Genomic DNA, 17439 nt, shown 5'->3' with positions numbered 1-17439 from the left:
AACAAAAATAAACAAGTGGGACTGTATCAAACTAAATTCTAATGATAGTTCCTTTCTTCATAGTTAACAGTAACTTTCCATAATAGGGTTAAGGCATCTCTTTCAAAATAGCATTATCTTGCTTAAATCACAGACAGTATTACAGAAAAAGAATATGATAATGCTTTTCATTTCTTAGACTTTTCTATATGAAAGCCTTTAATTTAGATGGTGAATAAATGAGTATCTACTGCACAGGAAATTTCATACAATTCAAAATAGCACCTAAGAAAAAAGTCTACTGCACTTCCAAGTAGCATCTACTAAATCAGTATTTAACAAAGAGCTTTCTACATTCATCAGGATTACTTTCCAAATAAGACAACACACCTAGTTTTCATAACCGAGGAAGGGGAAATTGCAAGTATCTTTAATAAAACCATACTTAGTATCACCTTAAAAAGCTGAACATTGCCTCCAGAAGAGGGAAAAATGTTCCTTTTAATTGGAAAAAAGGCATGCAAATTTACTAACGTGTGTATGGGAAGAACCACAGTGATTACCCCCCAAAAATGTTCCCCTTCTAAAGTCAGTGCACCCCTTACATAGATCTGAGAGTGAGGTTTCCTAGCCTTTACAATACTGGATTCTTTCTACTCTCTCCAAATCCTTATGCAATTATTTACGTATTTAAAATATTCATGCATAGCACTAAGGTTTAACATTCATAAAAGAAATGGCACAGTCTGAAGGCAAGTAATTTTATCTAAATGAATTTGTTTCAGCCAGTTTCTTAGAGAACTCTACATACATGAACTCTTTCTACAGAACATATGCAACTCTTCCTGCTTGTGAGATCACAACTATCACAGATCACATACTCCCACTAAAATCAAAGTTAGGTAAACCAAACCAAATCCCACAAGGCAAATCACAAAAAGATAGGAAATGACTTGCCTGTTTCAAAATTATCTTGAAGTTTCCGTGGATGAAGTTTCTTTTCGCACTTCTATTTAAAAAAAAAAAAAAAAAAAAAATACACAAACACACATACAACAGTCACCAGTTACTTCACTTGCTAAAAATCAAAATATGTATTATCAAATTTCTCAGGGAGAAAACTGAACCAGGAATATAATCATCATCCCATTCTCTCACCAGTATTTTTGTATTTTGTATTTACTTTTTACACCTAAAATTTTTTTTTAGTTCTTGATTACATACATATACATTATAAAGACATCAAAAAAATAGACAAGTATTGGCTAGGTGTGGTGGCTCACGCCTGTAATCCTAGCACTTTGAGATGCTGAAGCAAACAGATCATTTGAGGCCAAGAGTTTGAGACCAGCAAAATCACCTCCCAACATACTTTATTTCTAAAACATAAAAATCAGCGAGAGCTAATTAATTTAGCTGAGGTGGCCAGGCACAGTGGCTCACACCTGTAATCCCAGCACTTTGGAAAGCCACAGCATGAGGATCACTTGAGCCCAGGAGTTCAAGACCAGTTTGGGCAACATGGTGAGACCTATTTCTACCAAAAAAAAAAAAAAAAAAAAAAAAAACTACAAGAATTAGTAGCGTGTGGTGCCACGCACCTACAGTCCCAGCTACTCTGGAGGCTGAGGTCGGAGGACTGCTTGAACCAAGGAGGTGGAGGTTGCAGTGAGCCAAGATCACACCACTGCATTTCAACCTGGGTGACAGAGCAAAACCCTGCCTCAAAAAAAAAAAAAAAAAAAGAGACGAGGCAAGAAAATGGCTTGAGCCCAGAAGTTCAAGGCTAGAGTAAGCAATGTATGTGCCACTGTACTCTAAACGACAGAGCGAGGCCCTGTCTCAAAAAAAAAAAAAAAGAAAGAAAGAAAAAATTATTCATTACAGTTCTCAACCCAGAGCTAATCAGTATTATATTTTTCTAGCTTTTTCCTATGAAGATGTGTGTTAACATCTTTTCATAAAATTGCAAACTTTAAATTGAATTATACTAGTGTCCAATAATTTTTAAAAATAGAATACATTGTGAACAAATTCCTTTTTCAATAGATGCACACTGCCATTTTTAGCAACTTCATGGTAACCCACTGCACAGATCTATGATACTGTATTTAATATCATCTTCTTCGATATTTAGGTTGTTCTCCATGTTTTCATCATAAAGGGGGTGAACATTCTTTAGATTCCTCTTCTAGGGGAAAGGTGAACACTTTTAGGGTTTTGATATAGCAAACTCCTCTCTAGAAGGTTGTACCAATTAGTAATTTTTATGTGTTACCAATACACTCAATACACAACTGGGTTATTTCTTTCCATCTTTGCCAATCTGATCGGAGAAATGTATCCCATTTCAATTTACATTCTCTGACCATACATACAGTTTAACACTTTTATATGTTTATCAGTTCCTTTTATTTCTTCTCTTAAAAACTGCTCATATACTTGCTCTCCATCATTAACTTTCATCTTAAACAACTTTTTAAAATCTATTCAAGTTCTTCTAGACAAATTTGAGTAATTTGTGAAGTTCTCCCAAAAAATCTACAAAGAATTTTACTGGTATCATATTAAACTTATACATTAATTTGAGGACAATTAACACTTGTACAATATTATCAATAAGTTATCTGTCGGCCGGGAGCGGTGGCTCATGCCTGTAATCCCAGCACTTTGGGAGGCGGAGGCAGGTGGATCACGAGGTCTGGAGATTGAGACCATCCTGGCCAACATGGTGAAACCCTGTCTCTACTAAAATACAAAAAAAAATTAGCCAGGGGTGGTGGTGCACACCTCTAGTCCCACCTACTCAGGAGGCTTAGACAGGGGAATCACTTGAACCTGGGAGGGGGAGGTTGCAGTGAGCCGAGATCGTGCCACTGCAATCCAGCTTGGTGACACAGTGAGACTCCGTCTCAAAAAAAAAAAAAAAAAAAAGTTATCTGTCCAGTTTTTGTTAAAAACAGCTGTTGAATTTTAAAATGATTCATCTTAGTAGATGATAAAAGCCTTTTAATAATCTACTAAGATTGTCTGTTCTTGTCACCACTTTTATCAGACGGAAGAGAAATAATAATAAAGTAGTCAAATGAGTCATTAGAACCCAAATTAAGTAAATACCCAGGGAATTCACGTAAAATATTTTTGCTAAAAATTTGAAATTACTATTATTACTCACCAATAAATGAAAAACAGGTGAAGCTACAATAAGAAAACCCAATACACAAATATCAGAAATTACAGAAAAGATAACGCAGGAGACTGTTAGTTATGAATTAACTTTTGGAGGACTGACTAAACAAAAGAATGAAAGAAAATGCTTTATTCAGTTATTTGTCATTAAGCCAAATCTAATGACAATAGCACTGGCTGTGTTTTTTTTGTTTTTTTGTTTTTTTTTCTAAACTCTTACCAACTTGAAGAAAAAAGTAATTAAATCCTCCCAAACTTTTATCCTCACTGAAATAATAGGGAGTATTTAGAAAAACATGGGGCAATGGCCAAATAATTGCTCTAGGGAACAGGTTTGAGTACGCATTGATATTAAAATATAAACAGCCACATAAAAAATTAGATGTACAATTGAATCAACATTATAAATTTGTAATTAAGAGCAGCCAGAGATTTTTAGTGTAAATAGTGCACAATTCAGCTACACAAAAATCCTACTACTATATCAATTAAAATAAGAACAAAGCAAGTAACATTCCTGTGCCTTGGCAATGCCCTTGTTTCACTCTTCAGAGGATGAACTGCCTACTTAGTGTGACAGCTGTAACTCTTACCATCAAAGAATTCTGCTGCTTTGCTGGCTGAAGCCCATTTGTTCTTTTCTTTTGATTAGGTGAATCTTGATACTGTTTTCTGCCATTTCCCCTCATACTTTGATTCTGTTTTCCCAAAAAGAAATAAAATATGAATCTATAGTATAATGTAATAGCACAAAAAAATGCCCCATGAATATGTTTAGCTGGTTGAATCAAGTTTTTGGCAAAGCTTCTCCTACCCAAATTTTCATGAATCACCCTATCAATGTATTTTCTTATAGAAGTCAGTGCTTCCCAAAGCAAGAGTTCTCTAAAGGTATGAAATAGCAAATACACTTGCCCCTAGAAATCTTTCCACACTTCGGCCGGGCGGAGTGGCTCACGCCTGTAATCCCAGCATTTTGGGAGGCTGAGGCAGGTGGATCACGAAGTCAGGAGATGAGACCATCCTGGCTAACACAGCAAAACCCCATCTCTACTAAAAATACAAAAAATTATCTAGGCGTGGTGGCACACGCCTATAGTCCCAGCTACTCAGGAGGCAGACGCAGGAGAATCACCTGAACCCAGGAGGCGGAGGTTGCAGTCAGCCGAGATGGCACCACTGGGCAACAGAGAGAGACTCTGTCTCTTTAAAAAAAAAAAAAAAAGAAAGAAAAAAGAAAGAAAGAAATCTTTCCACACCTCTTGCCTTATCCCATGTCTGCTTATAGATCTCATTTCTAATGCATACATGGAACCTCTCTGTAAAGGAATGCCGAGGGACACTGGCTACAGTTCTTAAAGCAGAAAATGGGTAGATGTAGTAATCAATTGTTACCCTAGAAATCTGCTTTAACTTATTAATAAGCAGTATTAATTTTTACTATATTTTTACAAAATAACAAAGATTACTGTTATTTTTTTTAAATGGAGTCTCACTTTGTTGCCCAGGCTGGAGCGCAGTGCTTGGCTCACTGCAACCTCCGCCTCCCAAGTTCAAGCGATTCTCCTGCCTCAGCCTCCTGAGCAGCTGGGATTACAAGCACATGCCACCATGCCCGGCTAATTTTTGTATTTTCAGTAGGGTCGGTGAAGATTTTCACCATGTTGGCCAAGCTGGTATCAAACTCCTGACCTCAGGTGATCCACCCACCTTGGCCTCCCAAAGAGCTAGAATTACAGGCGTGAGCCAACATTCCCGGCTAAAATTCATGTTTTTAAAATGTGGGCCATTACTCCTAAACTTAGACATGCAATAGTTTACATCTTGCTATTAAATTGCTTTACGATAATTTTCCTACCAAAAAATGCTTGTTTAAATTAAAACGAACATTTTAAACATTAATTTGTCGTTTGAGATATTGAAAAGATAGCTATTTGAGGACTGGATAAAATAGAATAAATAGGAGGAACTTCTAAAATATATATATATATATATATATATATATATATATATAAAGTAAGAATGTTAATTTACATTCCAACTATAGAGAAAAATAACCAGTTGCCAAAATAGCTGGAAAAGAATAACCTAAGTGATGCGAAGGAAGTATGGCTTTGAATGACTCATGTTACTACACACTTTTAATTTAGTTTCATTCCACTCTTCCCAGCATGTTTTTTAGTTGTGGTACAAAATACATACAATTTACCACATCAACCACTTGTGAATGTATAATTCAGTGGCATTAAGTATAGTCAGCACTACTCACTTCCCCAACTTTTATCATCCCAAACAAAAACTTTGCAACCAATAAATAGTAACTCCCTATTCTCCCCTCCCTTAGCCTTGGTAATCTCTACTTTGTGTCTCCATGAATTTGCCTATTTAGGAATAGAATAACATTAATACAATATTCATCCTCTTGTGTCTGGCTTATTTCACTTAGCATAATGTCCTCGAGGTTCACCCATATTGTAGCATGCTTCAGAATTTTTTTTTTTTTTTTGGAGATAGGGTCTCACTCCCATTGTCCAGGCTGGAGTGCCGCGGCGCCACCACAGCCTTGACTTCCCAGGCTTAGGTGATTCTCCCACCTTAGCCTCCTGAGCAGCTGGAACTACAGGCACGCACCACCATGCCTGGCTAATTTTTTTACTTTTAGTAGTAGAGACATGCTGCCCAGGTGGGTCTCCAACTACTAGGCTCAAGTAATCTGCCTACCTCAGCCTACCAAAGAGTTGGGATTACAAGTATGAGCCACCATGCCTGGGCAGAATTTCATTTCTTCATTTCATTCCTTTAAAGCTGAATGATATTCCATTACGTGTATACACCACATTGTTTATCCATTCATCTGTTGACAGGCATATGAGCTGTTTCCACCTTTTGGCTATTGTGAATAATGCTATGAACATTGGTATACAAGTTATCTGTTTAAGTTCCTGCTTTCAATTCTTTCGGGTATTACCTAGGAATGGAATTGCTGAGTCACATGGTAACTCTAAGTTTAACTGTTTGAGAAACTGCCAAACTGTTTTCCACAGTGGTTGCACCATTTTACACTCCCATCAGCAATGCACAAGGTCTCCAATTTCTCCACATCCTCACCAATACTTGTTTTCTGTTTTTTTGTTTTTTGTTTTTTACTACAGCCATCCTAATGGGTAAGAAGTGATATCTCACTGTGGAGATACCACTAATTACTAACAATGTTCCCTAATGATTCATAATGTTGAGCATCTTTTGTGTACTTATTGGCCATTTGCATATCTTCTTTGGAGAACTGTCTATTCAACTCATTTGTCCAGTTTTAAATTAGGTTGTTTTGTTGTTGTTGAGTTCTAAGAATTCTTTACATATTCTGGATATTAACCCTTATCATATATATAATTTGCAAATATTTTCTCCTATTTCGTGGGCTACGTTTTCACTATTTTGAAAATGTCTTCTGAAGCACAAAAGTTTACTTTTGACCAGCCCAGTATATACACACATACACAGTTTTTTTTTTTGAGACAGAGTTTTGCTCTTATTGCCCAGGCTGGAGTGCAATGGCACAATCTCAGCTCACTGCAGCCTCTGCTTCCCGGGTTTAAGCAATTCTCCTGCCTTGGACTCTGGAGTAGCTGGGATTACAGGAGCCCGCCACCACACCCAGCTAATTTTTTTTATTTTTAGTAAAGACGGGGTTTCACCTTGTTGGTCAGGCTGGTCTCGAACTCCTGACCTTAGGTGATCCACCCTACCCCGCCTCCCAAAGTGCTGGGATTACAGCCATGAGCCACCACACCCAGCCAAGCCCAGTGTATTTTTAAAATTGAGAAAAAAAAAAAAGGTAACATTGAAACCTGAAATTAAAAAGATAACATCAGGTATTAGTAAAGATGTGGAACAATTAGAACTCTCATGTATTTTGCTGAGGATATAAATAACTTGAGGAAATTAGCAAATAGATACTCAATAACACAGGCATATCCAGTGATCCAACAATTCTACTTTTCTTTCCTTTTAGTTACACAGAACTGTGTATATTCATCAAAAGATAGGTATAGGAATGTTCATAGTAGCACTGTTTGTTAAAGCCCCAAATTGGAAACAACGAAAATGTGCATTAACAGTGTTATGAATAAATAAATAGTGGTGCTTAGAACATGTGGAAAAAGGAAAACAAGTATTAATAGCAGTGTAATTATACACTCGAATACAACAATGAAAATCAAAGTTTACAATATGCTGTTACTTTTTCTTCCTGAACAAAAGCCAATAGACCCCACTTATGTTAATTTAGAAAATATTTTCCTTATGACTTATTTTTAAATGAACCTTTCATTGGCAGCATATACACAAAAGTCAGATGTTAATTCTTATTATTCACTGTAGTGGATTTACACAAGAACTGTAAACGTTAAGAAGCCTCAGCCATGCTTCAAATCACAAGTAAGGAACATACAGGCTTTGATCAGTAACTCAGAGCTCTCTGTAACTATTAAGATGTAATTCCTCAATTGAGAATAATTTCAAAGCCAAATGATCTAAATTTCTGAAAAGACTGTAATTGTGTATCACTCACCTTTCCTTTTAAAAAGTCAGACATTTCAGAATGATTATTATATGGCTTTTGCTGCAGTGGTTGCCTGTGCTTTACCCACTGGTCACCAGGAGAACCGTCAGGAAATAACTGCTGACTGTGGCGGAATTTGGTTCGACTACACCAAGATTTAAAAAATAATGAAATCAGAAAATGTTCACTTATACTTCTTTTAACACCTTAATAGTTAAATTTATAGACTACATGTTTTATTTTCTTATTTACTGTCTATCTCCCCCACTAGAATGTAAGTTCTATGAGGGCAGAGATTTTAATCTGCACTGCTTTATCCTCATCACCCAGATAAGTGCCCGGTATTCAATAAATATTTCTGGAATGAATTAATACGCTATTATTATTTTTCATCCTAGACTTTAAAAAATTATCCAGGCCATCTCCTCCCTATAAGTGATTACAGTGTACTCTTTAAAAATATGCAGAATATAAATCTAAATCTAGATGAAACAAATGAATGTACATTTTCCTGTTTTTTGAGACTGGGTTTCCCTCTGCCAACCAGGCTGGAGTGCAGTGGCAGATCACAGCTCACCGTGGCCTCAACCTCTCAGGCTAAAGCCATCCGTTCACCCAATCCTCCCAAGTTGCTGAGACTACAGGCACACGCGCCACCATGTCCTGCTAATTTTCTGACCCTGCACAAGTCAGTTACAGACCACATCCTAGTTGGAAGATGATCTGAGAAAGTAAGCTACCCTCTAAAGTATAAAATTAAAGGGCACAAGATAATGAATGAGCAAATTAAGTAAAGATCCAGTCTCGAATTCTTCTGCAAAAGAATCTGTTAAAATGTTGTACTAATGCAGGCTGAGCGCAATAGCTCACACCTGTACCCCCAGCACTTTGGGAGGCCAAGGAGGATAGATCACTCGAGGTCAGGAATTTGAGACCAGCTTTTGACTAACATTACAATAACAGATTCTGAAAGACATCAGGGCATTTAGTCCAAGCTCCTGTCTTCAGAATATCCATCTAAAATGGAATGCTACTTATTTAAGAAATACTTACTATACAGGTGGTTTACTCCTATTTAATTTCTGAAGCTCTGTCATAAAAGCAAATCCAAATTACAGAAAATGTAAAAATCAACTCTCTCTGAATCTAACATAGGCAACTTCCTAACAAGGTGATTATGCTTAACATATACGTATGTTTAAAAATACAAGCTTATTTAACAAAGTTACTTTCCCACCCTACTCTGTAACTGACTGGGATGCAATTAAGTTGTAAGCCAGAGGCCAGGCATGGTGGCTCACACCCGTAATCTCAAAACTTTGGGAAGCTGAGGCAGGAGGATCACTGGAGCCCAGGAGTTCAACAGCAGCCTGGGCAACATAGGGAGAGCCCCATCTCTACAAAAAATAAAAAAAAATTAGCCAGGTTTAGTGGCATCTGCCTGTGTTCCCAGTGACTCAGGAGACTAAGTGAGATGATTACTTGAGTCTGGGAGGTCAAGGCTGCAGTGAGCTGTGGTCATGCTACTGTACTCCAGCCTGGGCAACAGAGAGAGACGCTGCCTCAAAAACAAAAAACAAACAAAAAGTTCCAAGCAAGCAAATGTTCTTCATGGTTTATGTCCAGGTTGTAGTCACTCTTGATAATACACAGTCTCTGACACAATTTTTTTTTTTTTTTTTTTTTGAGACCAAGTCTCACTGTCACCCAGGCTGGAGTACAGTGGCACGATCTTGACCCACTGAAACCTCTGTCTCCCAGGTTTAAGCCATTCTCCTGCCTCAGCCTCCCGAGAAGCTGGGATTACAGGTGCCTGCCACCACGCCCAGCTAATTTTTGTATTTTTAGTAGAGATAGGGTTTCACCATGCTGACCAGGCTGGTCTCGAACTCCTGACCTCAGGTGATCCACCTGCCTCGGCCTCCCAAAGTGCTGGGATTACAGGCGTGAGCCACTGTGCCCGGCCGGGAAATTTTTTAAAAAGCCCAAGTCTCCACTGTTCTATCTCCAATTTAACAAGCTATATTAGCATCCTTCCTCTCCCCTACAAGAAAACAAACCTCAACATATCCTCTACCCAAATGTCTTTAGAAACTAAATTATCTTAAAAGTAGGATATGAGAACAGAGAAGTAACACTAAGAACACACGACACAAGATTTTTTTTCTTTTCCTAGTGTTTTATCTGAAAAGTTGGTATCCTCTTGAGTATACTATTTTAAAAGGTGCCTGAAGCTCCTTTCCAACTCCAATTAACCTTTTTCATCTCATCAGAAACCCTTTAAAAAAATCTTCTATTATCTGTGAGACCAATAACAAAGAGTATCTATAAAAAGAAATCTTACACCCTCTGCAAATTTTAGAAGCAAAATACTATTAATCTACTTTTAAAAACTATCAGAAAATCAGGATTCCATGAATATATTTCTTTACCTCAATTTTTCCACAGTGGGTTTAGCCGGCGTGCTACCAGTTGAGGAAAATCCATTGTCACTGTCTGAGGAATCGCCAAACCTTCGAGAAAGCCAGTCCCTTAATGGTCTGCAGAAACATTAAGAATTCACTTTCAAAATATGGCTACAGACAGAAGATGACTATCCCAATCATGAAAGTTACATTTCAAGAAATATGAACACACCTGATAAAGGGAATGGCCATAAAAAATTTGTTAGGTGCCAAACCAAGTTTGGATTTGGGGGTCATATCATTTCTATGACAAGGCAATTTCTCAATAGAGAACCACTCAATGTTCTGAAACACAGAAGAAAATAATTCATTTAGTTAATTTTTATCAAGGAGTTTATAAAAGGATTTCCCTACTTATTCATTTAGGATACTGTCCAGTAACCTGAAAATACTCTTGTTACATACCCGAATTTCTCTCCTAGTTTTTGGGTTAAATTTTGTGTCTTTTGGAATTCCTGGAATGATGTACAAACGAGCAAGCTGGTCATTGATTCGAAGTTCAATGTAATCATCCTTACAAATATAGTCTTTGATATCAAAACCAGTTTCTTCAAAGACCTGGAAACAACAAATTTGAATGAGATTTTCATTTTAATTGTTAGGCCTCTAGTTCATTAAAATATATTCCAAAGACAAAAACTCAGAAAAAAGGGACATGACTTGTATTTACTACTTCTAGAAATGACAGGCTGGTACAGAAATGCATGAGATGTAAAAAAAGTTCTTGTGTCCTATTGTTTCTAATACTGTATCCACAGGTGGTATGGTAGGTATATAGAGAACCAGTCCACTGTAGACCTGATTGCTGACATTCAAACACACCCAAACTACATACCTTTCCCAGAATAAAATTCTGAAGGCTAGTGATAGAGGTTTCAAGATTTCCCACTCTCCAAATCTTAACATTTATATACAGAAGGTAAGGTAGTTAAATCATCAATCATGTGGAATTGACTCATGCAAGCTGTCTGAGCATTCTCATCAGAGTAAAAGTCCAGATGCTTTGGTCTTCCTTTTCTTCAAAACTAAGGTCTAATCAACTGCTTGAGATAGAGCTTAATAACGTTTTTGATTAATAAATTAATCTTGATGGCTTAGATTTACAATTTTAACAATTAAGTCTGGTTCACTTAAAAGTTTATCTATCAATGTGTGCAAGTGTCTTCAAAGACACCATTAAGAGTCAAAAGATAAACCAGAAGAGACAATACATTCATATCAAGAATATATTAAAAACTCAGGTAGGTAGGTAGCAGGGGGTGTGTGTGCGTGTGTGTAACTGCACTTCAAAAAATAGGACTGGGCACAGTGGCTCACACCTGCAATCTCAGTACTTTGGGAGGCCAAAGACGGAGGATCACTTGAGCCCAGGTGCTCGAGACCAGCCTAGGCAACAGTGAGACTCCATCTATACAGAAAATATAAATAAAAATTAGCCTGGCATGGTGGTACACACCTGTTTTTCTTTTTCTTTTTTTTTTTTTTCTGAGATGGGAGTTTTGCTCTTGTTGCCCGGGTTGGAGTGCAATGGTGGGCTCTTGGCTCAGTGTAACCTCTGCCTCCCAGATTCAAGCAGTTTTCCTGCCTCAGCCTCCTGAGCAGCTGGGATTACAGCTGCCCATCACCATGCCCAGCTAATTTTTGTATATTTTAGTAGAGACGGGGTTTCACCATGTTGGCCAGGCTGGTCTCGAACTCCTGACCTCCGGTGATCCACCCGCCTTGGCGTCCCAAAGTGCTGGGATTATAGGTATAAGCCACCACACCCGGCCGCACGCCTGTTTTTCTAGTTAGGCTGGGGTGAGAGGATCACTTCAGTAGTGAAGTAGAAAAATTTCTACTGTTTTTCAGTAGGCTGGGGTGAGAGGATCACTTGATCCGAGGAGTTCCAGGCTGAGGTGAGCCGTGATCACTGCCCCACTGCACTCCAGTCTAGATGACAGACCCAGACCCTGTCTCAAAAAAAAAAAAAAAAAACAATTAAAAAAAAAAAAAAAAAAATTAAAAAAAAAAAAAAAGGCTGGGTGCGGTGGCTCACGCCTGTAATCCCAGCACTAAGGGGAGGCCCAGGCAGGCTAATCACCAGGTCGGGAGTTAGAGACCAGCCTGACCAACATGGAGAAACCCCATCTCTATTAAAAATACAAAATTAGCCAGGTGGGGTGGCGCATGCCTGTAATCCCAGCTACTCGGGAGGCTGAGGCAGGAGAATCACTGGAACCCCAGGAAATGGAGGTTGCAGTGAGCCAAGATCACACTATTGCACTCCAGCCTGGGCAACAACAGCGAGACTCCATCTCAAAAAAAAACAAAAGAAAAAGGTTTAAAAAGTAATTTTTATATGTTTCTTAATTCTAGTTTTATAGTTATTCCCTTTAGCTCTGCTCTTTGAATAATGCCTCAAAAATCAGAAATAAGTAAACATAGCTAGTTATGTGAATCTGCATAATTGGAAATCATGCTAAAAGTAAACTGTATAATCTAAATTCCTCGTGGGCAGAGCCTGTTATCTTTGTGTTACCAACAGTATCTAACTACATGCTTAATAAAAAAAAGTACTGAAGAAAAAGTGAGGAACAGTTTCAGATTAAAGGAGACTGAAGAGACATGTCAATTAAATGCAAATACAACAAATGAGCATGGATTGGATCCTGGGTAGGCAAATGGGTGGGAACTGCTGAATCATAATGGGCAATTAGTGAATGTGAACATGAACTGTCCATTATTAGATAACAAAGAGCACCATATCAATGTTACATTCTTGAATTTGAGAATTTCACTGTAATTGCCCTAAAAGAACTCCTCATTCTTAAAACATACGTGCAGAAGCAATTAAGGACAAAGGGGCATTATGTCTGCAATTTACTCTTAAATAATTCAGCAATAATAAAAAACTCTGCACACACATTTATCAAAAGTAATATAGCAACTATGGTGTAACATTAACTAAAGTCCATTCTTTGAATTAATCTATTCTTCTCTACATATGACACTATCTCATCCTCAGTGTAATTTTTATGGGGTCACGTAGCTAGAATGTTTACTTCTTAGTGCTTTCACTCAACTATGTACTTTGTGCTTAGTAAGTGACAGGCACTGTTCTAGGCAGTGAATTTAGTAATGAATAACCCAAGTAGCACCCTTTAAGGAGTTCAGTCTACAACAGAAAAAATCTTAATATGATATAAGTATTATGAGGGAGGAGGAGGGTGCCTAACTCAGCCTTTAGTAGACGTCTTTGAGAGCTGGGGGATGGTCATCTTTGGTTATAGACAGCAGCCTATTCTGCTGGATACACTGGAGCTAGGACTTACAAGATAAATAAATAGGAGTTTGCCAAACCAACAAGGAGAAAAAAGGCCTTCTGTTTAGAAAGCTGGGAATGGCTACAGCTTAAGAATTTCATGGGAGGAAGTAGTACGACACGAGGCAAAATAGCAAGGGCCACCAGCACTAAAAGAGGTAGATTCAAACTGTTCAATCAATTCTAAAAGTGATAACACAGATTTGCCTGTAAAATTAGGCAAGTATTCTCACCAAATATTTGCCAGGAAAAAGTTTTAATAGTTGAAATATATAAACAGACACCAAAGACAAAAATTTTTATACCACAACTCCTGTGAATCACATCTACTGCTGTATTATAATACAGCATTTAATTCTCCTGGCAAAAGGAGTATCAACTTCTCAAATGTTGTCAGATAAAAATCCACACGTAAAATTTTTTTAAAGTGTTACCCAAAGGGCCGGGAGCGGTGGCTCACACCTGTAATCCCAGCACTTTGGGAGGCCAAGGCTGGTGGATCACAAGGTCAGGAGTTCAAGACCAGCCTGGCCAACATTGGTGAAACCCCATCTCTACTAAAAATACAAAAATTAGCCAAACATGGTCGCGTGCGCCTATAATCCCAGGTACTGGGGAGGCTGAGACAGGAAAATCACTTGAACCTGGCAGGCGGAGGTTGGGGTGCAGTGAACGTAGATCGCACCACTGCACTCTAGCCTGAGTGACAGAGCAAGACTCCATCTCAAAAAAAAAAAAAAAAAGAAAAAGAAAAAGTGTAACCCAAAGAGCAGCAGTGTACAAAGACAATGAAATCCTGTCTATAATCTTCATCCTATAAGCCTACAGGAAGAGGCAGAATAAACTGACCAATAGTTGCTTTCTATTAATTCTATTAAGTTATATAAGTGCATATGAAAGTCAGTTTCATTACAATAAACCATTGTTTTGCCAAATAATAAGGAACGATATATTAAATCTTGAAACCACAAGGGAACAGCTAAGTATTATTCGCTTATCCTCAAGAAAGTTGATGTTTCACCACAAATCACAACAAAAATACAATTGAGATTATTATGCTTTCGATAATATCTAGAAAACATCTTTGTCCCGTTAAATAAAATTTATAGGAGGCCACAGTATGGACTGCATTCCCGCACTAGGCCCCAACAGACCTAAACAAAATGAAATTACTCATGCTAACATTCCATGTCACCAAACCAAAACTAAGTTGTTCTCCTAACCTTCAAGCAATCCGGAGAAAAAGAGCTAATAGCCAAATCCCAAAACAGACCAGTTTCAGTTAGCATGATAAGGAAGTCCCCTCTGCTTTAACCTTTAGAAGAAAACTAACTGTAAAACGCCAATCTACATTTGGTTTTTGGTTCTGCTTTCCTCAGCTCTTTTCTGTCTTTAAAGCCAACCTCCTTTGCTTAGCCATTGGAATGCTCATTCTATTTTATGGAATAAAATGTTGTGTAATTCTAAAATTGCAAATAAACCCATCACAATCTTAAAATTTGTTGTGATTTTGTCTTTTGACAGTCCTAAATCTATTTCATCGCATAAACTATTCAGAAATAGTCAAATTAACAAAGGTGAGCCAAAAGGTCAAACAGAAGACTGGAAATTACTAATTAATATTGCCCTAAAAAAAAAAAAGGTCTGCTAAAAAAAGGTCTGTCCTTAGCTCTCTATTGATGATTACTTACACCTTCTCCCTAAGTAGCTTGTCTGCCACTGCTGCTTTAGGCTTAGCCCACAGGCCCTTCCCCATTTGAGGATATGTCAAATTCTGCTACAGTGTAACAAAACACCTCTGGAATGCCAATTATAATAAAATAACAACATTAATATAACTGTATGAATGCTATAATAAGCTAAATAAAAATGCTATTAGCAACTTAAAATTGTAAGCACCCATGGTACAACTGCATAACTTAAATGCAAGAAAAAAGAAAGTGCTTAAAACATCAGCGTAAGTCTAATCAGTAGCTAGAAAATTAGAACAAAATCTTTCCTCATCTGTAAATACAAGTGGAAATGAAAAGGAAAAACGAGACATTAATGAACTATGAAGAATGGAATAACCATCTGGTTTACAACTGGTAATGTCACAGGGTCAACCCGTGCAGCTTCTTTTATACCGCAGCACCACCAAGTGGCAGAAGGACAAACTGCAATTCTAGCTGAATACTTTCATCAGTCAAAAAAGGCCACTGTTATGTCCCCTCACCAAAAAAATTCATATGTTGAAGCTCTAACCCCCAATGTAACTGTATTTGGAGATAGGGCTGTGAAGAAGTAATAAAGGTCAAATGAGATCCATAAGGGCAGGGCCCTAATCTGATAGGGCTGGTGCCATTTTTACAACAGGAAGAGACACCAGAGCTCTCTCTGCATATATACAAGAAGGCCTAAGTGTGCTCAGCAAGGTGTTAATCTGTAAGTCACCTTGCTTTTGGACTTCCCAGCATCCAGAACCATTGCAAAATAAATTTCTGTTGTTTAAGCCACTCCATCTGTGATATTTTGTTATGGTAGCCCCCACAGACTAAAACAGCAACACTTCACCCTAATTCCAAACTTTATGACAAAGTCGGTCATTTAAAAATCAAAAGTTAAACTTGCCTTTAAAAATCCTAATCCAAAAATTTACTGAAATTAAAGTTCCTTAGTCAGCTATAAAAGGATATCATAGAGATCAAAAAGAATGTTTAGAGGTTGGAATTTTTATATGAAAACGAAAAAATTTTCCCTGAAATTAAGAGACTATGGCTCTTCAGAATGCCTGTGCTTCCCTCAAACCAAGACAGAAACCTAAAATGGAACTGTTTTGTTATTCCAACTAATGTAATATCCTCTTCCTGACCTGGACAACCACCTTACTGCCGTAAGACCAGTCTAATTCCATGTACAGAGCTACAATCAACTCCTCTAAGTAGGATACTACTGATACCTATTTTATCCTTCCTTATGAGCAAGAGAACTACAAAGTTTGAGGAAATAAAAGGAAGGACTTTTACAAATGCTCCGTCTCATTTCCTACCCTCTACAGAAAGAAAAGCTAAGCTCTTAGGTGATATGGCAATTCCTCACATTCTCACCAAACTGCTTCCAATTTTAAGAGTTGTACATTAACTTTCTTTTACTCATACACAACAGCTTTGTCTATAGGCTGTTGTAAATAATAGCTTGGGCAAGCTGTTCCATATCAAATTTAAAATACAGCATTTTCAATCATTTTTTAATTCTATTACAAAGTGAATAACCACTAATGGTTTTCCTACAATAAACAACCACCAGCAGTTTGTAAAAATTTTAACTATTATCCCTCATTAATAGTTACACCCAAACTTAAAGTAGGCAGTAAACACTGTTGCAGGAAATCGAGTCAAACATATACAAGGCAATGAATTCTAATGAAATATGCCACAAAATCCATATTACCATTTCAAAAAGTCTTAAATTCATCAAATCACTACCACCTTAGAATTTTTTCCTTAAAGATATTACTTCTAAAGGACTTGAGTGAATCTCCTTAAAGGTCTTTATGTCTTACAGAGGTTAAGTGACTAAAGTCTCTAGGGTACTGGGTAACAAAATCTATGCTAGAACAAAAATCTTTCAACTCCTAGGCCAATCTGCTTTCCCTTGTATCATACTTCCTATTAGTTCAACTTCTCAAATCTCAAGAATTGTGTGATACATGATAAATTGTGTGATAAATGTTAAGAAATAAGAATACGGCAAACAATCCATCACAAGGTATTATATAATTAACAGGGAACAGTAAAGACAATGATTGCTATTGAAGTTCAGAGACTAATGTTTGCTAGAGCTAACTGGTAACATTTTAAAACAGAATTTTAAGTAAGAATGAAGGCTGGGCACAGTGGCTCATGCCTGTAATCCCAGCACTTTGGGAGGCTGAGGCAGGAAGATCACTTAAGCCCAGAAGT

General features: G+C 37.5%; 1 protein-coding gene across 2 annotated transcripts in view; it reads right to left on the bottom strand.

Moving 5' to 3' along the window:
• The window catches only part of DCP2 (decapping mRNA 2), a 44631-nt gene that overhangs the window by 9240 nt on the left and 17952 nt on the right, over positions 1-17439 (bottom strand). The window contains exons 5-11 of one of the 2 annotated variants that reach the window (XM_030817735.1): positions 10600-10752; positions 10367-10479; positions 10162-10269; positions 7739-7874; positions 3762-3866; positions 3155-3177; positions 962-988 (exon numbers count right to left, since the gene is read on the bottom strand). In XM_030817735.1, the coding sequence (XP_030673595.1) occupies position 988; positions 3155-3177; positions 3762-3866; positions 7739-7874; positions 10162-10269; positions 10367-10479; positions 10600-10752 (639 nt within the window). In that variant the 3' untranslated portion in view covers positions 962-987. Of the gene's footprint in view, positions 1-936; positions 989-3154; positions 3178-3761; positions 3867-7738; positions 7875-10161; positions 10270-10366; positions 10480-10599; positions 10753-17439 lie in introns of those variants that run through there. The other variant, XM_003259837.4, reaches the window with a different exon arrangement.

The sequence above is a fragment of the Nomascus leucogenys genome, chromosome 2, assembly GCF_006542625.1.
Source record: "Nomascus leucogenys isolate Asia chromosome 2, Asia_NLE_v1, whole genome shotgun sequence".
NCBI lineage: Eukaryota > Metazoa > Chordata > Mammalia > Primates > Hylobatidae > Nomascus > Nomascus leucogenys.
This window is presented reverse-complemented; position numbering and strand designations above follow the sequence as displayed.